This window comes from Acinonyx jubatus, chromosome D1, assembly GCF_027475565.1.
Source record: "Acinonyx jubatus isolate Ajub_Pintada_27869175 chromosome D1, VMU_Ajub_asm_v1.0, whole genome shotgun sequence".
In the NCBI taxonomy this organism is placed as follows: domain Eukaryota; kingdom Metazoa; phylum Chordata; class Mammalia; order Carnivora; family Felidae; genus Acinonyx; species Acinonyx jubatus.
This window is the reverse complement of record NC_069390.1, coordinates 16649349-16676046: the sequence shown is the minus strand read 5'-3', so window position 1 is coordinate 16676046 and position 26698 is coordinate 16649349. Positions and strand designations below refer to the sequence as shown.

The 26698-nt window shown below is 53.3% G+C and overlaps 2 protein-coding genes across 2 annotated transcripts in view; both read left to right on the top strand.

Moving 5' to 3' along the window:
• CREB3L1 (cAMP responsive element binding protein 3 like 1) overlaps positions 1-8546 on the top strand; it is a 35280-nt gene extending 26734 nt beyond the window's left edge. The window contains exons 5-12 of the mRNA XM_015075718.3: positions 671-828; positions 1503-1652; positions 1805-1863; positions 2062-2130; positions 3941-4040; positions 4957-5083; positions 7385-7652; positions 7831-8546. Of these exons, the coding sequence (XP_014931204.2) occupies positions 671-828; positions 1503-1652; positions 1805-1863; positions 2062-2130; positions 3941-4040; positions 4957-5083; positions 7385-7652; positions 7831-7867 (968 nt within the window). The 3' untranslated portion in view covers positions 7868-8546. The remainder of the gene's footprint in view (positions 1-670; positions 829-1502; positions 1653-1804; positions 1864-2061; positions 2131-3940; positions 4041-4956; positions 5084-7384; positions 7653-7830) is intronic.
• A 9113-nt stretch (positions 8547-17659) lies between these two features.
• The window catches only part of DGKZ (diacylglycerol kinase zeta), a 43082-nt gene continuing 34043 nt past the window's right edge, over positions 17660-26698 (top strand). Inside the window, exon 1 of the mRNA XM_027072782.2 lies at positions 17660-18422. Coding sequence (XP_026928583.1) covers positions 18211-18422 — 212 coding nt within the window. The 5' untranslated portion in view covers positions 17660-18210. The remainder of the gene's footprint in view (positions 18423-26698) is intronic.

The following is a 26698-nucleotide window of genomic DNA, read 5'->3' as shown; positions in this document are numbered from 1 at the left end:
CTGCTATTAGCTGGGCTTTCTGTGACGACCTGGGAGCTCTCCCTGCAGCTAGGCTCTCGGTCCTCATGGCTCTACCCAAGCTTCTTCCTGACCACCTCAAGTGTCAGTCTTCCTGATGCTGTGGCCACAGAGAAGCAACAGGGGTGGGGAGGCTGGGGAGAGCAGTGCCCCTGGCTGGTCTGCCAAAAGCCCAATGCTGTCCTGTTACCCTGAAGTTGAAAGAGGAACCCCTGGGGTTGATGTGGCTAAAAGTTTTGCAGTGGAAAAAAAGAAGTGACAGAGGCTGTTGCTTGCCCAGCCTGATCCCCATGGGTCTGACTGCGGGCAGATTCCAGTCACCTCTGGGGTTACCAAGCTGGAGGCTCAAAGGCTCTGGACCCTGTGAAGTCAGGGATGGGGGAGGGACTTCAAGAATCTGACCTCCATGATATCCACACCAAGGACCAGGCTTAAGGGAGCCAGACCTCTGTGGCGTCAGAGATGGGATGGCACTCAGGAATCAACTTCGGAGATGTCAGCTCATCTATGTGACATGGCAGAGGGGCTTGTGATGTTACAGCTGGTCAAGGCCCCAGTGTTCCGTTCCCCAGTGTCAGGGCTGGCTGACCTCTGATGTCCAAGCAGAGCTGGGATGCAACCCTGCTAACCTGGATTCCCCCGCTCTCCCCAGAGGACCTGGTGCAGATGCCTCTGACGCCCCCCAGCAGCCACGGCAGCGACAGTGACGGCTCCCAGAGTCCCCGCTCTCTGCCCCCCTCCAGCCCTGTCCGGCCCATGGCCCGCTCCTCCACGGCCATCTCCACCTCCCCCCTTCTCACCGCCCCTCACGTAAGCAGCTGGGGGTGGGCTGACCCTAGAGGCAAGGAACTGAGTAAGTCCACCCTGTACATGACCAGCAGGGAAGGGTCTGGGGAGCCCCAAGCCTGATCCTCATCCCTATCAGAATTCAGAGAGGTGCCTGCCTGGCAGATGGGAGTGAGAATCTTTCAATCCTGCTTTGGGGTGAAGAGGAACCAGGTAGAGAGGTCCAAGAGGCCTGTCAAACCCATACTGTTGCCGAGCCAGGACTAGAACTTGACATTCCTGACCTCTAGGGGGATGGCCCAGGCTCTAGGAGGCCCAAAAGCCCCCAGGAAACATGGAGCTAGGCCCTGAGTCCTGGGATGAGTGTGGAGCCTCCCAAGTGGAGACTGTAGGGACATGAGGGGGCTGCTGCTTAGGGGCTCTGGGCAAGCAAGCTTTGAGGCTGTGGATTCCAGAATGGGATCTAGGGACACCCCCGCCCCCCACCACAATAATAGGCTGAGTGCCTAACATGCTGGGCTCCCAGCACTGTTGATTCATGTTATCGGATTTAATTCAGATCCACCCTCTTTCAGATTGGGAAACTGAGGCTAAGAGAGTCGAGTACCTTCCCCAAGTCACACAAAGAGTAAAGGGCAGAGCTTGAACTGGAATCCAGGGCTGTCTGGTTCCTAACCATCATGTCGTACTTCCCACAGAAATTACAGGGGACATCAGGGCCGCTGCTCCTGACAGAGGAGGAGAAACGCACCCTGATTGCTGAGGGCTACCCCATCCCCACGAAGCTCCCCCTCACCAAAGCCGAAGAAAAGGCCTTAAAGAGGGTCCGGAGAAAAATCAAGAATAAGGTAAAGCATGAGCTGGACCCAGCCCCTTCCCTAGGACTTCCTTGGTGGGTGGAAGCCTCTGCTCCCCTGGTGATGCCAGTCCTAAAATTGAGGATCCCCAGGAAGTGGCTACGTGGCTATGGTAACCCCTGTTCGGGGGCTTGCCCCTCTAGATCTCAGCCCAGGAGAGCCGCCGCAAGAAGAAGGAGTACGTGGAATGTCTAGAAAAGAAGTAAGCATCCTGGGCAGGGTGGCAGGCCTGGGACCCACTCCCCAGCCTGCCCCGCTCTCCCTGGTCCTCTCTCAAAGGGCACCAGAGCAGAGGGTGTGGGGAGCGGGATGCCACAGGGAATGGTGGGGCAGGGGTGCGGGGCGGGCAGCAGTGGGGCTGGAGGCTGCCTCTGAGCCTTTGCCTACCTGGCCCCCTCAGGGTGGAGACATTTACATCAGAGAACAATGAACTGTGGAAGAAGGTAGAGACCCTGGAGAATGCCAACAGGTGAGTTGTCCCACCTGTCTCCTCCCTGGCCCCCCACCCTTCTGCAGCCAGTGCCTGGCTCTGGCATAGCTCTGGGAGGCAGGAGAGAGACGGGGTAACTGAGTTCAGGATGACAGGAACCCTGCGGAGCCTGGGACCCCTGGCCTCCCATCCTTCTTCATCCGCACATAGCTCTATATGCTATGACAGGGCAGGTGCGACGCTTAAATGAGCTGATGTGGAGCAGTGGCTTCCCAAGTGTGACCCCAGACCAGCAGCAGCAGCCCCTGGGAACTTTCAGAAATGCTTATTTTCAGGCCTCAAGCCAGACCTAGTGAACCAGGAACTCCTCGGGGAGGGCTCAGCAACCTGTGTTTTAGTAAGCCCTCCAGGTGATTTTGGTGCACCCTAAAGTTAGAACCGCTGGTGTAGGTGTTGCTGCTCAGGGTTCTTCTTACCAACAAACAGCATCGGCACCACCTGCAGAATCAGGATCTGCGTTTCCACAAGATCCTTCAGTGATTCACAGGCACAATTAAGTTTGAGAAACATCAGTGTGGAGCCGGCACAGGGCCTGGTGGCCACATAAAATCACAGCCTGGGTTTTTTGTTTGTTTTGTGTTTTGTTTTGTTTTTTTTTATCCCATTCTGCCATGTTTGCAATTCTGGGAAAACCATTAAACCTCTCTGGGCCCCAGTTGCTTTGTCTAAATGGGGATTATAGAAGCTCTGTCTCACAGGATTTGTGTGAAGGTTCGATGAGACAGTGCAAGTAAAGGGCCCAGAGCTGTGCTTGGCGTTTGAGAATGCTGAATTCATGTCAGCTCTTCTTCTTTTTTTAATGGTTATTCTGAATTCTTGATGGTGCCTAGCCATGAGCCCACAGTAGGTCTTTAATAATTATTTGCTGGGGTAAATTAAAATGACGTAGATGACAGCTGGTAATTCACAGGTGCTCAACAGAAGGCTTTTTCCTTCTTTCCTCCCTTCTCCCCCAGCTTCTCCAGCGGGATCCAGCCACTCCCCTGATTGACCTGGAGAATGCCCCCCACTCAGGGAAGGGAGGCGGGAGTCCGCACCCCTCACCCCCTCTACCTCTGGCCCAGATTCCTCTCTGGCCCTAAATAGGGCCAGGCCCTTGGAGCTATTTCGCCACCTGCTGTACATTCTGGTAACTGCAACCCCACTGCCCGGCTAGGTGGAGGAAAGCGATGGTTAAACTGTTACTCACCAAGCATGGGCTGAGTCCCCCCTGCGTGTGCCCGGAGGATTCCACGTTGGGTGGGACCCGGTCCTCGCCCTCAGGGAGCCCACAGTTAGTGAAGGAGACTGACATGGCAATCCGTAAATAAACGAAGTGCTGCAGGTGCTGTGATAAAAGCAACAAAACAAAATCAGCGAAAATGGGAGTTACCATTTACTGGACCCTCACTACACACCAGACAGCTGCCACACGTGGCCGTCTTATCAGCTCAGGGAGTTGTGGGGTTCAAAGACAGGAAGGTCAATTTAGCTGTGGCTGGTGTAGGTGAAGAAAAAGGTGACCTCAGCCCAGGTGGGGTAGACCCTCCTCCCACCCCCACTTTGGTGAGGAGCAACCCTGAACTCCCATAGGGTGACCCAGCTGTTCACTATGAGACAGGCCCCAGGTCCCCCCAAGCCACACCGCAGAGGAGCCAAGCGGGAGGTGACCTTTTCTGTCGTAACTGAAATGGACACCTGGTGTGGAGGCTAAGGCTGGAGCCAGCCCAGGCGCACCCTGGGAGAGCTCCAGGAGGCAGAGATGCCTGCGGGGTCAGAGCGTGCCAGGTGACCACTGTGCCCTCCTCAGGACCCTGCTGCAGCAGCTGCAGAAACTCCAGACTCTGGTCACCAACAAGATCTCAAGACCTTACAAGATGGCCGCCACCCAGACTGGGACCTGCCTCATGGTAGGTGCTGTTCCCTCACCCCAGGGCCACACAAGGACAAGACTTCCCCAGGCTGGCTTTCTAGGAAAGCAGGCAGAGCTTGGAGGGATTGGCCACATCACCAAGGTACACGATCCTAGTGCCTGGTGAGCTGGCTCCTGCAGACCCCAGCCTCTTTCACCAAGCCCATGGAGCCTTCTAGAACATGACCTTCCGTGATGAATTCTAACACCGTGTGGATGTGTAGTGGCTCACGTGAACCCAGCTAGGGGATAGCAGGGCAAGTCCCTTGAGGAGGCCACTTCTACAAGGCCGCTGGGGAGGAAAGGGCTTAAGGAAACACAAGGAAGTTTGGACTTGGTTCTTTCTTTCTGGAACCAATAGCGAGGAGAAGGTTGAGCAAATCTCTAGAAACCCAAAAGACTATGCAGGGTGTGGCTCAGGCCTCTGCAAGACCCTCTTCCACTCTGTCCTGGAAATGTGCGGCCTGCTGCCCCCTGGCTGATCACTCCCCAGGCCCTCTGAGAGCCTCACACTGTCAGGTGGCAGTCACCCTGTGGGCAGGGCTCAGTTCCTGGTGCGTGACTCTCAGCTCCTCTTGTGAGAACCTGGTATGATGCTCTGTCCCCCTCCCTTAACCCCGCAAACCGCCACCTACTCCTTTCTCCCTGTCCTGATTCCTCCACCTTATAGGTTATAACCATGTTGACCACTTTCCTCTTTTTCTAATGCTGCCTATGGCGGTTCCCTACAATGAGCTGCGATGCTCTGAGCAGCCTCCCCAACCTTCTCCAGAAAGGGTAGAAGAGCCCACCTCTAGGGGGTAGTTGGCTCTGGGTGCTGCTTTTTTGGAAGAACACAGAGGCTTTTATACCTATTGGTTTGGGGTCAGAAGGATTGAGGATGGCTCTGACCACCGCTGTCTCTCCACTACCAGGTGGCGGCCTTGTGCTTCGTTCTGGTGCTGGGCTCCCTTGTGCCCTGCCTCCCTGAGTTCTCCTCCAGCTCCCAGACTGTGAAGGAAGACCCCGTGGCCGCTGACAGCGTCTACACAGCCAGTCAGAGTGAGTGGGCCAGGCTATGTTACCTGAGCCAGGCCATCTTCCCTCAGCCCCAACTTCCAGACAGAAGCCAGACACGAGAATGGAGCCAGGTTCTGGGTGGGCGTTATCTTCTTCTGTGTCCTCATCTTGCAAATGGGGAAACTGAGGCTCCGAAAGGGCATATGATTTATTCAATGTTGGTTGTAGAATGGGGACTGCAGTGCAGACCCCCTAATCCCAGCCCACCCAAGAGTGGCTCAGAGGGGCTAACAGGAATGTTCCCAGCCTAGCCCCGACGAATTATGGTACCGGTGGTCATGGGGCATCTGCTAGATACCATTAGTATTTCACGAATGGGATGGCAAATGAGTTTCAGTTCAAGGGCCCTTTCCAATAAGATGGTGGTGGCTGTCTGAAGCACTATGTGAAGGACCCTGACATAGCACTCAGGAGCAGCAGGAAGGAGTGCCAAGACCCACTGGTAATGTCTACCTTGGGCAGAAGAGGGGCCATGGTGGTGTGAGCTCAGATATTTACCGTCCCATAGGGGGTTGTAAGGTACAGTGATTAAGAGCGGGGGGCCTCAGAGTCGGTCGTACCTGCCGTGGCCGTTTGCTAACTGCGTGACCTTGGGCATGTGCCTTAAGCTCTCTAAGCATTAATTTCTTCATCTGAAACGCGGGAGTCACAGCTCTACTCTTACCAAGCACGGTTGTTGTGACAACTAGATGGCAAGGTGCACAAACACTCTTAGCACAGTGTCTGGTGTAGAGCAAGCACTTACTAAATGAGCACACTGCCACCTTTTCAAAGACCACACGAGAGGAGAGAAAAGGTATAATATGTGGGTGGCAAGGGGGAGCACTGGTAGAGGGTGCAGCAAAGAACAGTGTGGATTTCCAGAGGCAGAATATACTTCAGGTAGACCCACAGAGGAACTTTCTGGCTGTTCATCATTTACCAGGAACGAATTTATCTAGCAGGGCAGGAGGAAGAGGAAACAGATGGGAGGTCAGAGAGGGAGGGGACAGGGAGGAGTGAGATTCGAGAAGGAGAGATATGCAGGGAGAATGAGCTAGACCAGCAGGGCCTTGAGGGGAGGAAGGGGTGGGGAGGGTTAGGGGAAGAGGAAGTGGAGGTGGTGAGTGAAAACCACTCCCTGGACAAGAGTGGCCTGAGAAGACAGGACAGTTGCTAAGGGAGGTGGGCCACAGGGGTGTAAGGGCTTGCGAGTCACGTATCCATTTTCCAAGAGCAGAGGGGCTCTTGTATATTTGGAGGAAGAGGAAACCCCAGGAAAGGAAGGGATGGAAGTTGGGGGTGGGGGCAGCATTAATGAACAAAGCCAGAGTCAGAGGAGGCGAGGGAATGAAGGAGCCCCTTGCAGTGAATGCAGTGCGTGGCAGGCCCTGTGTGCATCTGTGGTAGGAAGTGGCTTCTGGAACTGGCTTTTCAGAGCTGGTGTATTGCTCAATTGCAGGGAGTGCCTTTCACACAGACCCTTAGGTCAGGGCCTGAGGGCTGGAGCCAGGCAGACCTGGGTTTGCCTCTCACCTCTAGCGTCCCCGATAAGTAGAACCTCGGTTACCTGTTCTGTGAAACTGGGCTAAAAATATCTCGTTCCCAGGAGTTTCTGTGAGTTGTTAGTGATTTGATACAGGTCAAAGGGCTTTGCACGATGCCTGGCACAAAGTAGATATCCAGGGGCGTGTGCGTGGCTCAGTCGGTTAAGCGTCTAACTCTTGATCTCAACTTGGGTCTTGATCTCAGGATTGTGAACTCCAGCCCTGCACTGGGCTCCACACTGGGCATGAAGCCTGCATAAAACAAAACAAAACAAAACAAAACAAGGTCGATATCCAACAAATTTGTTTTCTTTTCTTTCATTTCCCTGAAGGCCATACTAGGGCCTAGAATGGGGAAGAGATTGATTCAAGGTCTCACAGAAAGTGAATAGTGGAGGTGGGATTAGAATCCAGCTCGCAGATGCCCCGCCCCGGTATCCTCTGCTTAGGAAGAACTACTTTCTCAGAGTGCTTACTATGAACAGTTCCAATCACTTTCCCTATATTGTCTCATTAAACCACATCTACTTGAGGTTGGCCCTAGTATCCCTATTTTACAGATGAGCAAACTGAGGCTCCGAAAGGCTAAAGCAAAGGCCTGATTTTCCTGAGGTCATGCAAATTGGAAATGTTAGAGCTAGGATTCAAACTCAGGTCTGCAAGATTTTAGGACCCTCATCGTTAACTAGTGGGCCAGGAACGTGGCTGGGAGGAGGGGGCCTCGACAACTGAGGCTCACCCTGTGCTCTCTGTCTAGTGCCCTCCCGGAGCCTCCTGTTCTACGATGAGGGGGCAGGCTCGTGGGAGGATGGCCGCAGTGCCCTGCTGCCTGTGGAGCCCCCAGATGGCTGGGAGATCAAGCCGGGGGGGCCAGCAGAGCAGCGGCCCCAGGACCACCTGCAGCTTGACCACCTGGACAGCACCCACGAGACCACCAAGTACCTGAGTGAGGCCTGGCCAAAAGACGTCGGTGGAAATGGCACCAGCCCCGACTTCTCTCATCCCAAGGAGTGGTTCCGTGAGAGGTGAGTGGGTGGCCCCTTCCCTTCCTGGCATCCCAGTCTCCACCCATACTGTGCCCTGGTCCCCGTGTCAGCCACACATCCCCAAGGCCCCATCCGTCCCGCATCCTGATCCAGCATGCAGAGGGGTGAGAGGGTCCTTCACTGGACAGATTCACCCTGATTTCTGTTCTCTCTCCAGGGATCTGGGCCCCAATACCACCATCAAACTCTCCTAGGCCGTGCCAAGACCCAGGACACAGGACGTACCCCCTGGCGCCCAGAAGAGGGGTGGTCTTGCTCTCTAACCCGGATCCAGCTTGTACCCCTGCCCCCTAGGCTCCCAGCCCAGGAGAAGGGGTTCCACTTTTCCCCAGACCTTCTTTGCCCCAATCTTTACCAGGGCTTTTCCTTTCCCCACCACAATCGGACTGTTCCCTTGGGCTGACCACTCTGTTCTCACCCCACCCTCCCACAACCATCCGTCCTTCTCAGATAAACCACTCACTGGGCTAACCCCTTCCTTTCTCATAATGACCAACACGACCACTGCCTCCCTGCCCCCCCCCACAAACATACACATCAACATACCGACATACACACACACACCCCTCACCCCTGCCCCACTGTACAGAGACCAAGAACAGAAATTGTTTGTAAATAATGAACCTTATTTTTTATTATTGCCAATCCCCTAAGATATTGTATTTTACAAGTCTCCATCCTCCCTTCACCCCTCCCTTGTTTTATATTTTACGAAGTTAGTGCGGGCTTTGCCGTTCCCTGGCCCTCTCCTGGCCTCCCCTGCTGCTGCCCAAGCCGCTGGGCCTTTTTAATTGCCAAACTGCTTCGTCCATCAGCTCAGCACATGCTTTAAGAAGGCAAAAGTAAAAAAAAAAAAAAAAGATGCAGCATCAATTCCCGACTTTGTGCCTTTCTTCATGGGGGAGGGGGAGGCGACAAAGACTGAGGGATGGGGGAGTGAGAAGGGGACGTTTATATTCCGACAGGGTCTGATTGGGAGCATGGGGATATGAGGAGGCATTTCTTCTGGGCTCCCTCTTCCAGCCGGGCACAGGATTCAAACTAGATGGTCAAAAGCTTCTGCTATAATCCCCCCACCCCACGGCTCCTCCTCCTACTGCTGACTGTGGAGGCAGAAGAGCAGATGAGCACCGTCTTGGCCTTTGGGGATGCGACCTGCAAGTGTCAAGCATCTCCTTGGACCAGACGCTGTGCCACACACTTTGCATGCAGGACCCAGTCTGGTCCTCGTAAGACCTGCCAGCATTTCAGCTCTCGTATCCTTTGCCTCAGCTGGGTTGAAGGTACAGACTCCAGAGAAGAGCTGTGTTTGACTGACTCCCGGAGCTGCCACTCACCAGCTGTGTGTGACATGGCCTAAGGTGGCCTCCAAGCTTCCCGACCCCACACTCCCCCCACCCCGGTACACACCTGTTTAATCCCTTCCCCTAGGGTATGTAGAGGACCTGTAAATATAAGGGGATGTCACTCCCGTAATTAGGTGACCTTTTATAGCAATAGTAAAGAGATTTTGCAGTTGTAATTAAGATCCCAAATCAATTGATTTTGAGTGCATCAAAGGGGAGATTATCCTTAGTGGGTGTGACTTAGGTGAATGCCATTTTAAAAGGGACTGGGCAGGGGCACCCCGGGGGGCTCAGTTGGTTAAGTGTCCAATTCAGGTCACGGTTTCACGGTTCGTGGGTTCGAGCCCCACATCGGACTCTGCACTGATGGTGCGGAGCCTGCTTGGGATTCTCTCTCCCTCTCTCTCTGCCCCTCCCCCACTTGCACTATCTCTGTCTCTCTCCAAATTAAATAAACTTAAAAAAACAAAAAACCTTTAAAAAAAACAAAAAGGGACTGGGCAGGGTGCCAGCGTGACTCAGAAGCATCCAACTCTTAATTTAAGTCCAGGTCATGACTTCACAGTTCGTGGGTTCAAGCCCTGCATCCGGGCTCCGTGCTGACAGCATGGAGACTGCTTGGGATTTTCTCTCTCTCCCTCTCTCTCTCTCTCTCTCTCTCTCTCTCTCTCAAAAATAAATAAAGGGGCGACTGGGTGACTCAGTCAGTTAAGCGTCTGACTCTTGGTTCCAGCTAGGGTCATGATTGTGGTTCATGGGTTCGAGCCCCAGGTAGGGCACTGCACTGACAGTGTGGGGCCCACTTGGGATCCTCTCTCTCCCTTTCTGTCTCTCTCTCAAAAGAAATAAATAACGTTAACAAATAAATAAATAAACTTAAAAAACAAAAAAGGGACTGAGCATCTCCTGAAAAGAAATAGTACGGTGCTGGGGCCTTGAAGCACACAGCCGTGTTGTGAACTACACAGAGGAGGTGGCCTCGAGGAGCTGAGGGCCTCAGAGCTATAGTGGCAAGGCATTGAATTCTGCCAACCACTTCAACAAGCTTGGAAGCAGACCTCAGCTCCAGATGAGACGCCAGGGCAGCCAACACCCGGACTGCAGCCTGCGAGAGCCAGAGCTCAAGACGCGGCTAGGCTGTGCTCTGAGTCATGGAAACTGAGGTCATACATATGTTGTTTTAAACTGCCATCTTTGTGGTGATTTGTTACACAGCACAGGAAAGTAAGATACTATGTAACCGGAATCTCTCTGAGCTTCCACTTCTCCATTTGAATTTTTTTTTCTTCGTTTATTTATTTTTGAGAGAAAGAGACGGAGTACGAGCAGGGGAGGGGCAGAGAGAGAGACATACACACAGAATCCCAAGCAGGCTCCAGGCTCCAAGCTGTCCGCACAGAGCCCGACCCGGGGCTCAAACCCACAGACTGTGAGATCGTGACCTGAGCTGAAGTCGGATGCTTAACCAACGGAGCCACCCAGGTGCCCCACATCTCTCCATTTGTGAAAGGAGGATATAAATAACATCAAGGCATGAGGTGGTTGTGGGAACTTAGTGAGGTAAATTATATAAGGTGCTTAGAACAGGGCCTGGCCCATGGTGACTCCAAGAGAGATTAGCTGTGCATTTAGAGGCAGTATCAATCAGAGGGCTAAGGGCCAAGCTAGGGGTGCTATCATAGCACAAAGGAGGGTACCTCACCCAGACTTGAGCAGGAAGGGCTTCCTTGAAGAGGTGACATGGACTGTTGGAAGTGGGCAAGAGAGAGGAAAGGGGCTTTCCAGATAAAGGGGGCAGCCTGAGCAAAGGCCCCCAAGATGGGAGAGAGCAGGAAAACTTCAAGAAAATTCAAGGGGCGCCTGGATGGCACAGTTAAGTGTCTGAGTCTTGATATAATGCCTCAGGTCATGATCTCGTGGTTCGTGGGATCGAGCCCTCCATCAGGGTCTGCGCTGACAGTGAAGGGCCTGCTTGGGATTTTCTCTGTCTCTCTGTCTCTCTGTCTCTCTCTCAAAATAAATAAATAAACTTTTTTTTTTTTTTTAAGTCAAATAGTTTAGAACAGCTGGATGGTAGAGAGCAAGGAAGCAGAGAGCTGAGGCCTGATTGGTGATCCAGGGCCAGACCCCAAGGGGCCTCGAACGCCTTGCTAAGAGGCATTTGCACTTTATTATACAGGCATGACTCTTTCATACTCAGAAGCAGGGCATGGTGGTGGAGTGATGCCTACACTGGCTGCCCCTGGAAAAGCTGGACAAGACTGGACAGGACTATGGAACCTCAGAACTGGCCATCAGGCCCCATGCTCTCATCCTCTTCCTCTGCAGCCGCTTCTTGCCCACTTGATGGGGACTTCGCTGCCTGCTGCTAGGCATCAGTTATAACTGTAGAGCTTTCAGTTCTCTACAGCAAGTCCATGAAAGGCTGGGCTCTCGGCCCCAAGCTGCTGCTGTTGTTGTTATTATTATTATTTTAAGTTTATTTATTTATTTTGAGAGAGTGAGCATGAGCAGGGGAGTGGAAGAGAGGCGGGGGGGAGAGAGAGAATCCCAAGTAGGCTCCGTGCTGTCAGCACGGAGCCCAGCGCAGGGCTCAAACTCACGAACCATGAGATCATGACCTGAAACAAAACCAAGAGCCAGGCACTTAATCAACTGAGCCACCCAGGCACCCCTCTTCTTATTATTAACAGTAACTTTCAGCAGACCTCTTTCCTGAGATTCATCCATTCCCTCTACCAGTCTCCAACAAAGTGTCCTCAAAGGCGCTAGGCTGGTAGTCAAGGCTGGAAAGTAAAGCGGACTCGTGGCCAGTGTCATGGAAGGGTGAACAGAAGAGAATCATGTATTTCAGATTGGGTGGGTCAAGGAGGGCAACTCAGAGGAGGTGGCCCTTGACTGGAGCGTTAAAGCATGGGTAGGAGTTGGTAAGGTAGAGAGGGGTCAGGGTTTTGGGGTGGAGAGAATGGCCAAGTGCAACGGCATGGAGCCATGAGAAACAGGGCCAGGACTGAAGGGAGGCAAGGGGGCCATTAGGTTGCAAAATGCATAGAGGTGTTTGTACCAACAAGCCTGAGAATGAGCCCTCCTTAAATGGTGCACCCAGGCACCCAACCTGCCTCACCTTACTTAGTTCTGGCCCTGATGAAAACGATGGCCCTTTCAAGGATCTAAACAAACATCATTTTATCCTGAAGGTGATGGGGAGCTACTACATATTTTTAAGCTAGAGAGTGAGATCATCAGATCTGCCTGTCCCAGGGCTCTGCAGGGGGTATAGCAAGGGTGAGACAGAGTCCAGAGATAATTAGAAAGAATTATCAACGGCTTTGACATCAAATTGGCTATGGGGTGTGAGAACGAGGGCAGAGCCTGGGATGACATTGAGGTGTCCGACGTGGAGGCCATGGTGGATGATGAGATCGTTGGCCAAGACCGGGAATAAAGGGGGAGGAGCAGGTTTGGAGAGAAAAAGAATTCATTTCAGCACATCTCGAATTTGAGTTGCTTAGAGAATATTCACGTTAACATGGAAGTCTAGGGCTTGGGAGAAAGGGATGCCAGGTGGAGATTAGGACTTTGTTAGCACCCAGGGGGTATGTTAGAGTCTTGTGTGTACATAAAGGAAACGGAGATAAGGGCAGAACTCCAGGAAGATGGACCATAAGAAACAGTGGAAGAAGAGGAGTAAACCAGGAGGCTGAGAACAAATGATTGGAGAGGGGAGGAAAAGCAGGAGAGGAGAGCGTCCCAGAAGCTGACAGAGGAGAGCCTCCGGGAGTGGAGCCCAGGGGTGTCCAATGGCCTCTGAGAGGTTGGGAAAGATGAGAAGACAAGGGGTCTGCTCATTTTGACAAGAGGAGGTCACCAGTGACCGTGATCAGAGCTGTGTTGGGGAGAGCTGAGGCGGAAGTGAGAACAGGAGGGCTGGATGGGATGGGGGTGAGGAGACCCAGGGGATGCAGGGGATTGTTTCAAGGAGCTCCACTATGAAGGAACAGAGGGTGGCACCTGGAGGGTGGACGTAAGTGAGATCAAGAGCAATTTGGGGCTATTCTTTTTTGTTTGTTTGTTAAGTTTTTATTTAAAGATTTCCTTTTTTTTTCTTTTAAGAGAGAGAGCATGAGTGAGAGAGGGGCAGAGAGAGAGAGAGAGAGAGAGAGAGAGAGAATCCCAAGCAGGTTCCATGCTCAGTGCCTCAGCGCAGAGCCCGACACAGGGCTCGATATGACCCTGGGATCATGACCTGAGTCAAAATCAAGAGTCTGATGCTCAACCAACTAAGCCACCCAGGTGCCCCCTTTTTAAGTGTTTATTTAAATTCCAGTTAGTTAACGTACAGTATGATTTTAGTTTCAGGTGTGTAATATAATGATTCTTTTAGATGGGAGAGAGTTGACCATGGTTATTTCTAGAAGACAAAGAACCAGCAGAGAGGGAAGAGGATAGATGAGAGGCATGGGGCAAGGATCCATAGAAGAGATGGAGAGGTCCACTCTGGACCAGAGAGGCCCGGACAAAGGGAAAGCATTCTGCAGATGCAGAATGTGTGGAGACAGGAAACTGAGGCAGCCCCCCGCCCTGTGGCTGTGAACCTGGGGAGCAATGGTGAGGGTTGGCATGGGAGTTGAATTGGGGGGAAAGGGAAAAGTTTGAAATAGCAGCTCAGAGGAATGGGAAACCAGGCTGACTTTGGGGGGGGGACCCTTCATCATTTATTCATTCATTCATTTAACAACTATTTACAGGGTATCCCTTATATGCAAGGCACCACGCTAACATTGGAGCACAGACAAGACTCGGCTCCTGATACCCAAGGGGTTGAAATCTAGCATTCTCCTGTTGTTGACCAGCGACCATCTGCCTGGCATTGAACTGATCATTTTACGTGTCCCCATTAGGAATCAAAATAACCCTAAAGGTTGGGTATGTTTACAGACTAAGAAAGTGGGGTTCAGGGAGGTAAAATGACTTGACCAAGGTCATGCAGCTAGTAAGTGGCCAAGATGGTATTTGAATGCAGGCCTGTTTGGTTTTCATGCTGCCCCTCCAGCTCTCCATCTCTCTCTCCAGTGCCCCTTCCTCTCTCCTCTAGATGCCCTTCCTCTCAGCCCAGCTTTTTATTCTTGCAGTAGTTCCAAGGATATTGCGGCTTCCTGGACGACTAACCCAGAGAGCCCAGGGTTTGGCGAACTGGTCTAAGTGAGGTCATCTGTGATCACCACCTCTGCCTGTGCATCCCATGCAAGGCAGTCTTTCCTGCCTATGTAAGGACGCAGGGTTAATCCCCGTGCACAAGCCACTTGTTGACTAACCACCTCTTCAGGGCCATGTGTCACTGTCCCTAAGGGCGGGAGGGCACATCCCCCATGTGTCCCTGGTGATGGATCTGCAACCTTCACACTCTATTGTCAGCTGTCTTTGCCCCCTACCCACATGTGATGGCTTTCAGGGTGCCAGTCATCCTGTGCAGATTGCCACAACAAACCCTTTGTTACACATGGAAACCAAACCTCTAGAAGCAGGGAGAACAACTGTGGGCAATGCCTGGAGCTGGAATAGGCCAGGGCAAGGTTCCCATTCCAGAAGGCTGGATGGCCCCAGAAGCCATCCGGCCAAATTGGGGTATAACCGGTGCTCCTGGGTCACTGGGGGAGAGAGGCTGGGAACTCACCTCCAAAGGAGGCATAGTTTCTCTGTCATCAGAGTGGCAGTTAAGAGCAGAGGTGCTGATGTCTGTGCTGCACTTCAGTGTGTGACCTTGGCGAGTTACCTAACCTCTCAAAGCTTCAATGTCCTCATCTATCAAATAGTTCCCACCCTCATAAAGTTGCTGTGAGGGCTAAGTGAAAGCTTGCACACGAAGCTCTTAGCACAAGGTCAGCTATACAGTAAACATTGTAAAAGGCATTAGCTATTATTTTCTGAGCGCAGAGGCAGTGGGCTGGAGATGATCAAAACAGCTAGCGGCAGCTGGGAGAGGCCGCAGAAGGTGGCCAGACTGGTCAGGGGAGAGGCCTTCATTTTTCCCTTGGATTCTCAGGAAGTGAGAGCCACGGCTCAATGATAACACAGTCAGCAGCTGGTCCTAAGTAGGGGAGGTGTGAGGACGGAGGAGAGATGCTTCAGTTTAAAAAGGATTGAGTGGGGAGAGCTCGGCAGGAAAGAGCTGCACAAAAAAACCAACGTGGAAACCCAGCAGCTAGGCAGCTGGTGAGGGAATGTCAAATCCAGATAGAACTACCATAATTCATGGTATAGGAGGTTACCCTGGGCCAAGCTGCTTGGAAAATTAGCAATCTCAAGGGCACACTGGGGGGGTGGGGGGAAACAGGTAGAGGGGCTCCCTCCCAATTACCCTGCCCCCTCCCCCAACAAGTGGGCTTCTTTAGAACTTGGATTTAGGGAGGAAGTTCCCCTATGGCCAAGAAGTTTGATGCAGGGACACCCGGGTGACTCAGGTCATCATGAGCTCACAGGCTGGTGAGAGGGAGCCCCATGTCGTGGGGCTCTGCCCTAACAGGGCAGTGTCTGCTTGGGATTCTCTCTCCTTCTCTCTGCCCCTTCCCTGCTTGCCCTCTCTCTTTCTCTCTTTCTCTCTCTCTCTCTCTCTCTCTCTCACACAGTAAATAAATAAACTTTTTTTAAAAAGGAAGTTTAATGCAATTCCATTTATTCCAACATGGAATTAATCCAACATGAAAGGGCCAGGCCAGGAGAGGGGTGGGAGGCGGTAATGAGGCAAGCCTGTTCCTGCCCTTTGGGAGTTTAAGATGATAAAAACGGGGAAACACGGGGCTGTAACTGTGTGGCAGGCAGCAAGGAGGAGTGGAAAAGGGTATGAGTTCTGGGGCTAAAAGACCTGGATTTAAATCCTGGCCCCACGATTCCCCTCTTGAGCAAACAAATCACTTGAATGACATCTCCGTGTCCTCATCTGTAACATGGAGGAAGTGATAATATCTACCACCCAGGATTGTGGTGAGAATCAAACGAAATGTTAGTTATTGTTAGGGTGTGAAGGGGAGTGCCCTGAGAGAGGCCCAGGAAATAGTTACAGGGCTGAAGGAGGGAGATGGCATCTGTTGCAGATGCCAGGTAGGGGCTCATGGGGGATGCAATGCTTGAGAATGGCCTTGACTAATGGACAGGATTTTAGAGACAAGGACATGCTCCAGGAAATGGGAACAACCTGGGCAAAGGCACAGAGGGGGACAGCCACTGTAGGCCTGGTGAGATTGGTGGAGCCCCGAGCAGCTGACCTTCTTTGTAACCCATTCTCCACCTCTGGGAGTCTGGTCCTTCCCACCTCCCTGGGCTCACGGTCAGTGGCAAAAGGTAAGGCACAGACTAGACAACACCTGGTGCAGACAGCAATGGGGCCTGGGAGGAAGGAGGGTGCCTTTGAACTGGAACCATCCAGGGGGACTTCCTGGAAGAGTGGGCGTTTGAGTAGAGCCCCAGAATGTGAAGTACAGGAGGAGATTTCAGGGGTGCCTGGGTGGCTCAGTCAGTTGAGCGTCTGACTTCAGCTCAGGTCATGATCTCATGGTTCATGAGTTCGAGCCCCGCGTCAGGCTCACTGCTGTCAGCCTGTCAGTGCAGAGTCCACCGCAAATCCTCTGTCCCCCTCTCTCTCTGCCCCTACCCCACTTACGCTCTCTCTCAAAAAATAAATAAAACATTTAAAAAAACAGGAGGAGATTTCAGATGAGCAATGCTCTACAGGCTTTATGCCAATTCCCAGAAAGAATAAGGAGCATAGATGAGTGGAAGGAAATAGATGGGATCAGAGCATAGGATGTGGGAAGATCAAGGCAGACCCTGAATGCCAGGCTAAAGCAGGCAAAGAGAGACCTCAAATACCTCAGAGAGTAAATGCTGTGGTCAAAGGCCAGCTTCAGAAAGATGAGTCTGGGGCAGTGAATAGGACGCGCTAGATCTGAGAAGATAACCAGGGTCCCACCATCACCCAGATATAAGGTTCAGATGGTGAACACCCCAAGGACAAGAGGGGAGGGTGCAAGGGGGAACTACAGGATTTAGAGGGAGAAGAAGAGGGGGGGAGTCCAAAATGGGCTCCAAGGAGACTTCTAGCCCTTCCTTTCTGAATTGCCCCCCCCCCAGCCCCCCATCAGCTTCTCCTGATTCATTCTTTTGGAAGACCCTGGCCCAGGAGCCTCAGGGGGCATAAGGTCCTAGAAGGCAGCTGGGCCTTGAGGCCACCGGGTTCCAGGGTCAGGAAGCCCTCCATCCCACCCCCACCCCCAGCTGGGTCTCTCTCCCTGCACTGTCCGGAAGAGCTCTAGGCCTATAGACAGTGTTACCCGCAATCAGGCCCGTCCCCAAATTTAATGCATCCCAGAACATGTTCCCTTTCCTGTGCCCTTCCCCAAATCTAATTGAGTCTCTAAATTCCCGTGGCGCCGACAGGGTTAAAGCCAGCTCATGTCACCGCCCCCGACCCCCTCCCCCCACGCCAAACCCCACCTGCCCGCCGCTTCAGCGAATGCCGGAGCCGGAAAGCGCGGGACACGGCGTGGGGGGGGGGGGGGGAGTGGAGGGGGCCTCACAGCAGCTGATTGACGGGCAGGGCGGTGATTGGCAGCCGCCGAGCAGCAGGGTACCGGGGAGCTGGTGCAGGGGTGGGCTCTGGCGGGCGCCCCACACCCCCAGCCTCGGCCGGGGGCAGGGTTCGTGCCCACCGCCGGCAGCACCCGGATCGCTCCTTCCCTGCCCCGAGCCGGGCAGGCTGGGCGGGGCGGCGCCCTACCCCCCGGACCCCGCGGGCAGGCGAGTGTCTCAGAGGTGACACTCCGGTGCGCGGCTGGCAGGAGCGCGCTCGCCGCCCCTGCTCCGGCTCGGCTCGGGCTCGGGCTCGGGCTCGGGCTCCGGCTCCGGCCGTCCGAGGAGCGCCCCAGCGCGCACGACGCAGTCCCCTGACACCCGCCAAGGGACCCCGGGGCGCGGGAGGACCCCCGCCGGCCTTCCCCAGGCCCGGCGCCCGGCCAATCGCTGCTCCCGTCGTCTGAGCCCCGGCGTCGGGAGGGACGTGCGGGCCCCAGTGCTCCCCCCACCCCCACCACCAGCCCTGCCCGCATCGCGTCCCCGGGCCCAGGAGGAAGGGAGACTGAACTTTAGCGGGGAAGCCCGAAAGGCCGCAGGAGCCGCGGGAAGAGGACGGCCGCGGGATGGCCGAGGGGCCGGGCGGCGGAGGGCCCCGCGGGGACGGGGCCGGCGGCGGCCGGGCAGCCGAGGAGGAGGTGGTGCGGCGGCGCTGCCGGCGAGGGGAGGAGGCGGAGGTCTCGCAGCCGTGGCCCGAGGGACCCCGGGGCATGGCCGCTGCGCCCCCGGTGGAGGAGCGGTTCCGCCAGATGCACCTACGCAAGCAGGTGTCCTACAGGTAAGGAGAGGGGAGCAGAGGGGAGCGCGACGCTCGGGACCACCCCCCTTTTCGGTCAACATGTACGGAGCACCCGCTGCTTGCTTGGCGCTGCTCTAGGCCCTGGGGATCAGAAACGACCACCAAGGGGTCTCTGCCCTCCGTGTGCAGGGGGAAGGGGGTGCTTCTGGGAGCCCCTCTCTAGGTGAACCGTCCTACTCATCCGACATGGAATTACTGATGCCAAATGTGGACCGGACACTGTCCCGGGCGCTGAGGAGAGAAATAACCAAGACGTGATCCTCACAGACCTCCATCTGCTGAGGAGATCCAGGAGATGACCCCTGGCCCTGCTTCTGGGGGAAAGAGGGGCCCCCTACCGGTTAATAGGCCTTACCTGAACTTTCCTGTGGGCTGACTGTGTGCTAGGCACTGGCTTGTGGAAGTGGCTAAGGCATTCCCTGCCACCAGGGCTGAGACCCTGCTGCCTAGAGATGAAGAAGGAATGCCCTCCCAGAGCCCTTTGCCCCAACAAGTCCTTACTGTCATCCCCAGTGGCAGATTGAAACTCGCACTTTCCACGCATCTTCTTAAGTGCCTTCTGCCTGTGAAAGATTCCCAGCCTCCCTGGTCCTGCCCTCTCTGCCCTGGGGGGTTTCCTGGAGGAATCAGCTGCAGTGGGCCCCGGGGACCAGGTTTATGACTTAGGATGGGATGGGGCGAGGGAGGGCTGCCCATCAAACAAGAGTGGGTAAGTTACACAGAGGAGGGGTCTGAGGAGTGGGTGGAGGGAGGGCAAGAGCAGCCCTTCCCTTCCTCTTCCTCTCCCAGACCACAGCCTCAACTTGGACTCGCTGCCCCACTACACCCTCTAGACCAGAGTGACCTCCTTTGGAGGGTCCAGCAGGGACACTGAGGCATCTGCAGTCCTTGAAGCCATCAGCCTGGTTAGAGAGGATAAGTTTCCTGTCTGTTTACAACCCAGGGACTTGAGATGTGTCTCAGGCTGCCCAGCTTCTCCCTGAGGCTTCTGGGAAGATGTTTCATAAAATTGGCCCAACCCTGGGAGCTTGAAGGGCTTGAATAGGTTATGAGGCCATTAGTCCATGAGAGAAGGGGAGGAAACTTCACCAGCATGAAGTGAGATGCTCAGAATAAATAGGAAGTAAGTTGGGTTCACATGGGCTCTACCTTCACTTTCTGGGATATGTAAGGAGTCAGGGGTCCACTGGGATCCATTTCCAGTTCTTCCAGAACACCAGGCTGAGAGGAGGGCATCAACTGTCCCCTGCCTTCTGGTTGCAGATAGAAGAGCCCCTGAACATCCCCTCGGGGAAGAGAGAGTACCAGGGATTGATGGGGAATGGACATAGAATATAGAACCCTGGAAGAAATATTAGTCTGGGATCCAGAAGCCTGGCTTACATCTCACTTCTGCCGGTAATTTGCTGTATGTCCTTGAGCTAGACAATCTCTCTGTCTCTGAACCTCAGTTCTTCATCTGTAACATAAGGAGATGACCCCAAGATTTTCCCTGGCTCTGGGGCAGGGACAAACAGCATCTGAAGTTGGAAAGGAGGCCAGAATGGGGTTGAGGCTTAGAGGATTGGAAGTAGAGAATAATGAAAGGGCTGAGATGGAAGGTGTGTGCGTGTGCCCCCCTCCTCACCTCCCTACAGAAGCAATTGGCAAAGGCTGGGTTCCCCCAGGGTGGTTCCTGAATGGAGACCCCTCCACAGCCCGAACTTGAGGCCTCTAGTCATGAAGGATGCAGGGTGACAAACTACGGTTCCTTTCTGGCTGTAAAGGAAACCTCCAGGCCACCTATGTGAGGGCTACAGGAGACAGCCCACATGGGTTCCAGCTGTCACCCCTGGACAGATCACGCAAGGCACCTCCTTACACCCTGCAGTTAGGCCAGGAGCCCAAACTTAGGACCAGAGCAGCACAAGGCATCAAGGCAAGAAGAGCCCCCTGGGGAGAGGGCAGAAGAAGGTCTGTAAAAGCACATGTCCCTTATACCCTTCTGGCTTTTCCCAGGCTGGAGGCTTCCCTCCAATAGTCTCCTGAGCCCAACCCTGAGTGTTTAGGACTTTCTCAAGCATATGGGAGATACTTTTCCTCAAGCCCCCAACTGAGGGGAACCCCAGTGGAATGAGCTGTGTTTCTGGCTAAGCCCTCCCATGTGGCCTCCGGAACGGGCCTCCAGTTCTGCATGGCCTGATGACTTCCTTGTACAGGTTGCTGGGGGCTGACAAGAGCTCAGGCCCACAGTGGCCTTTTCCACATCCTCCGCCTGCCAGAGTTCCATGCGGCTCTGGCTCGCAGATAAACCTCCCACCCCGCTGTGAGGAGTTGGCTAAGAAAAGCAGTTGAAAGCCCTTCACGGAGAGAAAAGGCTTTTAGACAGAAACGCGGGGGTAAAAAAAATCTGAGGGCGAGGGGTGGAAACGGAAGCGGGATTGAGGCCTGGCTGTCTCTGACGTAAGTGAGGACGGGGGGCTTTCAGGAGGATGCTAGAAGCTTTTAGGGATGTGATGGCTTCTGGGAAAAGGGTTCCCACAGCCCCATGGTGGGCTGGACGCAGTGCCGGCAGCTGCTTTCGGTGGATGGAGAGATGGCAGGTCTGTGCCAGTAGTAACTCTTGGTGGGCAAGGGAAGTGGGGGGACAGCTTCTCTCTACATCTGGGCTTGAGGAAAAGTATCCATACACTTGAGCAAGTCCTAAGCATCCAGGGTTGGACTCAAGAGACCACTGGGGGGCAGCCTCCAGCCTGGGAAAAGTCAGAGGGGTACAAGGGACTTGGGTTTGGTCTGAAAGGGTGAGAAGATGCACAGCTTGGACCTCTGGAGCTAAGCCCAGTGGTTCCCAAACCAGATCACCTGGGGATCTCTTTTTAAATCATCTCTAAAGCCCTATCCCTGGAGATCCTGCTATATAAGTAGTCTGGGGTTGGGCCCGAGCATCTCAACTTTAAAAACCCCTCCCAGGTGATTCTGGGGGTGAAGCAGGTTTAGAAACCTGTGAAGAAGCCGAAGAAGAGAGGTAACATGTGAGCCGAATCACGGGGGTGTGGCTGGCAAGGGGCTCCCCTGTGCTGGGCGCTCTTGTGGCCCCAACAGGACCGGGAAGGAGGACCAGTACCTCTGTCTATAGTTCTGGCCCTGGGCCAGGTACTGTATGAGATGGAGGTGTGGGACACTGTCCTTTCCCTTGCCAAAAGTATGATTTGGTACAAGGCCAAACAGTAAATACCTTAGGCTTTGCAAGCCATACAGTCTCTGTCACTCTGCTCTGCCATTGTAGCACCAAAGTGGCCACAGACAACTTGAAAACGCATGAGCATGGCTGCATTCCAGTGAAACTTTATTTATAGACCCTGAACTTTAAATTTCATATCATTTCCACTGTCACAAATATTATTCTTTTGCTTTTTTTCCAACCGTTTAAAATTGTAAAAACCCTTCTTAGCTCACAGCCATCCAAAAACAGGCAGCAGGCCGGATATGGCCCATTGGCCATGGTTTGCCAATCCCTGATCCAATAGATAGATGGGATGGGACGGTAGGCACTGAGAATTGACCTGGACACTGGGCAAGAGGGCACATGCATTGCACCAATAGAGGCACTGCGGTGCACATGTATGCAGTCTTTGGGGTCAGAGAGACTTGGGTTCGAATGCCAGCCGGGCCCTTCCTAGCTGGGCAAGTCACTTTTACCTCTGACCCTGTTTCCTCACATGGAAAACACGAACAATAATACCCACACAGGAGAATGGCTGGGAAGATTAAAGAAGATAAGAGATGTACAAGTTAGAAGGCCTTTGGGCCTCTATAGCTGGACCTCTGGGGGAGGGGGGTGTCCAGGAAGGCCCCTGAAGGAGGTTGACCCTGAGTGATGGTTGGGTAATGAGACCTGGGAGTGGTGGAGTTTCCCGGAGACTAAGCAAGAACTGAGCACGATGCCTGTCCCAGACTACAGTCCTCCCCCGACCCCCTCCGTCCCCAGAGAAGGGTGGGGTGGGGAGGAAGCGACTGGAGGCGCCAACTGGCAGGGAAGGGTGCCCCTCCTGTGGGCATGGGGCTGCGGGTACACAGCTCCTTGAGGGAGGGCCACCTGATCCAACTCTCCCTGCTGCTATTTACCAGCAGCTAAAAATAACCCTGGAGTGACAGGGGAGATGGGGCCGATTTGTAATTTAAATAGCAAAAGAATAAAGCAAGGAGCTGCAAGAGATCACATTCTGTCCTGAATTAAAAATGCAAAAACTGGGGGCAGAGAGCTGAGCTGGAGCTGGAGGAGGGGGTCCGCTGACAGAGGGAGCTGGAAGCGGGGAGTCTATCCATTTTCCTTCCTTTGGGAAGGGCAGGGACAAGGCCCAGCCTGGAGATCCTTCCTCCCCTCAGGGACCTGAGACTCTTGCTGACTAGTGAGTCAAAGGCCAAGGAGGGCAGTGCCTAGAGGTGGGGCCAGGCACAGTGCAGGGATTGGGATCCCAGAGAGAGGGGCTTATCCGGTCCTGTTTTGGCACATAGCATTTGGGACATACCCCCCAGCAGCTCATGCCCCCTACCCCCACACCAGGGGAGCACAAGCCATTTGGGCACTTTGGAGGGAAGCTGGGAGGACCAGTTTGAGCACAGCCATTTGAACAGGTGCTTCTCTGGTGTGCTGCTGAAAATGTAGCCCAAGGGCCAGGCATCAGGACGCCTGGGTCAGAGTCTCATTGTTGCTTCAATTTGTACAATTTCAGAACAGAGCATTCAGAGAGGCCCCTCAAGGTCCAGGTCCCAAGGACAAGGGTTAGCAAAGGCTAGGAAAGGCTTCTCCTCAAGGATATATGAAGTGGGTAGGGAAGGCATTAGGACTAGATTTGGCTTCTGATGAGCTCTACTGTGTTTGACCAGTGTTCTCGGCCTAGAGATATTTGCAGAAGGAAAACAAAGCAGGATTCACGGAGTAGGTGGGGGCTTGAAGGCTACTGGACAGTTCACCCCAAAGCCCTTTTTACTCTGTCAGCCTTCCAAGGGCCTGGGCTTTCATCTTTAGGGACTTTTTTCTTTTGGCTCTAAGTGCATCTATCCCCAGGAGGGGGTGATAGGACTGGAGGCATGAGGACTGAAGGGTGCTTCTGCCATCAGGGCTTATGACCCAATACACGGCGGGGGGGGGGGGGGGGGGGTAGGAGGTTTGAAGGGCAGGAAGTCTGCTGATCCTGCCCTGGGGGCTTGGCTACAGTAGGGGTGGGAGGGAGCTCCTTAGGGCAGATCCAGCTGACCCAGAATAATGGAAGAACCACCCAAGCTCCTCTCACCTCCAGCCTGGGGACCTGGGGTGTGCCAAAGGACAATTTCCGAGAGAGATCGTGGTTTGAGGGACCACCCTTGATTGCAGAGCGCCAGTCCTATACCCACAGCTCTCTTGCCCCAGGGGGAGAGGAACCCAGCCCCTCCTCCAGATTTCTTCCTGCACACCGCTTTAATGAGCCTGCCCAGAAGGGGTCTAATCAAAGTTCCATCTGTCACTAGCCAGCGGCAACCTGCAGCCCCACTCAGGTACATCAGTCTCCTCTGTGGGGGCAGAGGCCCAGCACCTGGGCAGAGGCCAGGGAGCAGTAGCTATTTTGGGCTCTGGGCTGCTCCCAAGGCCCTCAGCAGGTACCTGGACAATAGGCTTAGCTGCTGAGGAGGGATTTAGATTCAAAAAATTCCCTGTGCCTCACCACAGCCACTAGTGCAAACAGGAAGCCCGTCTCCCTCCCTCTGCTCAGCTTCCTCTCCTCACTTCCACGGGAAGTTACTGAGCACACATACTGTGCACCCAGCACCGACCTAGGAGCAGCACAGGGTCCAAGAATTTTGCAAGGAGACAAGACTGACGTGCACACAAGGTCGCATGACATAGGAATGTTCTTGGGAACAGAAGTGAGTGTCAGAGATAAATCAGTGGGGTGGGAATGCTGGCCCTGGGTCAGCATTCGAGACTTAGGTGTTTATAAAATATTTGTCATATGAATGGATAAGTAAAAACCTGGAGGTTGGGAAGGAGATTCAAATGAAATGAATCAGAGCAGACGAGATTTTAGAAATCATCTGGTCCAACCTAGAGATGTTAAGTGACTCACCCAGAGTCACACAGCAAGGGCTGGAGTTTGAACCAGTGGGTTCTGTGTCTGGGGCTCTTTTCACCTTCCCGCTTGTGCTTCTTGGGCTTGGGTTTTGAAGGATGGAGATTTTGATTGGTCAAACATTACGGGCAGACAGGGCAAGGAGAGCACCATAGGTAGAATGGATTGGCTAGGGTGAGGGTGGCATGTTAAAAGAAGTGTGAAAAAAAGAGAGAAGCAATGTTTATTGAGCACCTACTGGGAGGCAGGCACCAGCGTGGTGTGAGCTGAGAGAAAGTCTCCACAGGGAAAGCCTGGACAAAGAGGCAAAAAAGGAAGGAACCAGAGCATAGGAGCCTCGAAGGTCAGGCCAAGGAGGCTGGCTTGGCTGGTTTTGAGAGCAGAGGCTGTCCAGATCGTGGGTTGAGCATTTCGTGCCCTGGTACATTTCTTTTCCCCAGCTCCCAGTTGCTCATCCAGGCCACTGAAAGTAGAACACCTCACCCTCTGGGGCCTCAACAAAGCCCAGAATAATTTTCTTACCCAGATTCCTCTTCCTGTGTGTATCTGGGTGGATTCTGAGGGGTCCCCAGCTCCCCAATGCTGGCACATGTTGTCCTAGCAACTGCCAAGGGCATCCTCCCCAGCGCTGTGCACCTGTCCCTTCCAGCCTCATCCTCTCCAGCCCTCCTGGGAAGGATTGAGCTTGGAGGAGCACAAGTCCAAGGGGATCCTGGTCTCCCAGTCAGGATTGCTCTGCCTCTCAGAGCCTCCAGCCTGTCCTGCTTCCCCTCAAGAGTCACATTTCCTGCTCTCTGCTGTTCCAGGTCTGCCAGAAGCCTCAGACTAAAAACAAGCCCAGCCCCATTTCCTCTGTTTAACTGCTCGAGCTACTTGCAAAATCCCTGGGAGAGGAGGACATGACATGGCCCTGCAACAGCCTCCTTCTAGAATAGGCCTTGACCTGGCTGGCAGTGTCTCTGATGGGCCACAGCATACAGGACCTGCCTTGAGGGATTCCGAGATGATGGGTTCGAGGGAGGACTGCTGGAAAAAGGGGGTGCCAAGCCTCAGAGTAATCATCCGGCTATGTCTCAACCCCAGAGAGGCAATGGGATGTCTTATTTAAGGATACAGACTCTGGGGTGAGCTTCTTAATTCTACCACTTACCAGCTGGATGACCTTGGACAGATGAGCTTGGTAGCTCTGTGCCTTGGTTTCCCCATCTGTAACAGGAGGAAAATAACAGGAGGATAAGTTTGGTACAAGGGTTCAGAGGTTTCTGGCACAGAAATGTCCAAGAAATATTAGCTATTATTTTATCAATGCTGAGTATTAATTATTCATGATACGGCATGATTTATTAAATAAATATTTATTGAGAAATATGTTCCAGTCATGAGGTCACTACAGCACCAGATGGAGGTTTCCCAGAGCTGGGATGGCGTTGTGTGCATTCCTGTGTCTTCAAGTTCTGTAGCGTAAATAGTGATTGAACTGAACTGAACTGACACCCTTTCTGTCCTCGAGAAATTTACAGCCTTTCTGGGGTAACAAACACATGGAAAGCTCAAGAACAGTGTGATTAAAGAGCAGTGTGATTAAAGAGTGTGATAGAGCAGTGTGATTAAATAATGCTTGAGGAAGAGACGATTTCCATCCCAGAACCAACTTTAACGATAAAAAGTAAGTATATTCCTTACTATTCATTTACTAAATCTTCCCGATGGCCTCAAAGTCCAGCAGGCCTGGTTGCTATCCTTCAGACACATCAAGTACATTCCTTACTCAGGGCCTTTGCTGTTTCTGTTCCTTCCACCCAGAATGCTGTTCTCCCAGATAGTCACGTCGTCTGCTCTCTCAATTCATTTAGGTCTGTTCTCAAATGTCACCTCCTCAGAGAGGCCTTCCCTGATTTCCTACCTAAGTAGGAGACCAAACTCTTTCCTCATCAAATTCTTTCCCCTTCACTTTGGCTTCTTTTTTCTATATAGCACACCCAACATTATGTCATGTATTATTTGTTTCCTACGTGTCTTCCCCACTAGAATCTAAGCTCTGTGAGGTTAGAAGCCTGTTTCCTTGCTCACTGCTATATGGTCTGATATAGTGCTCGATGCATAGAAGATACTCAATAAATATTCACTGAGTGAATTAATTTGTAAACCCTTTACCTCTTATTTAATCCT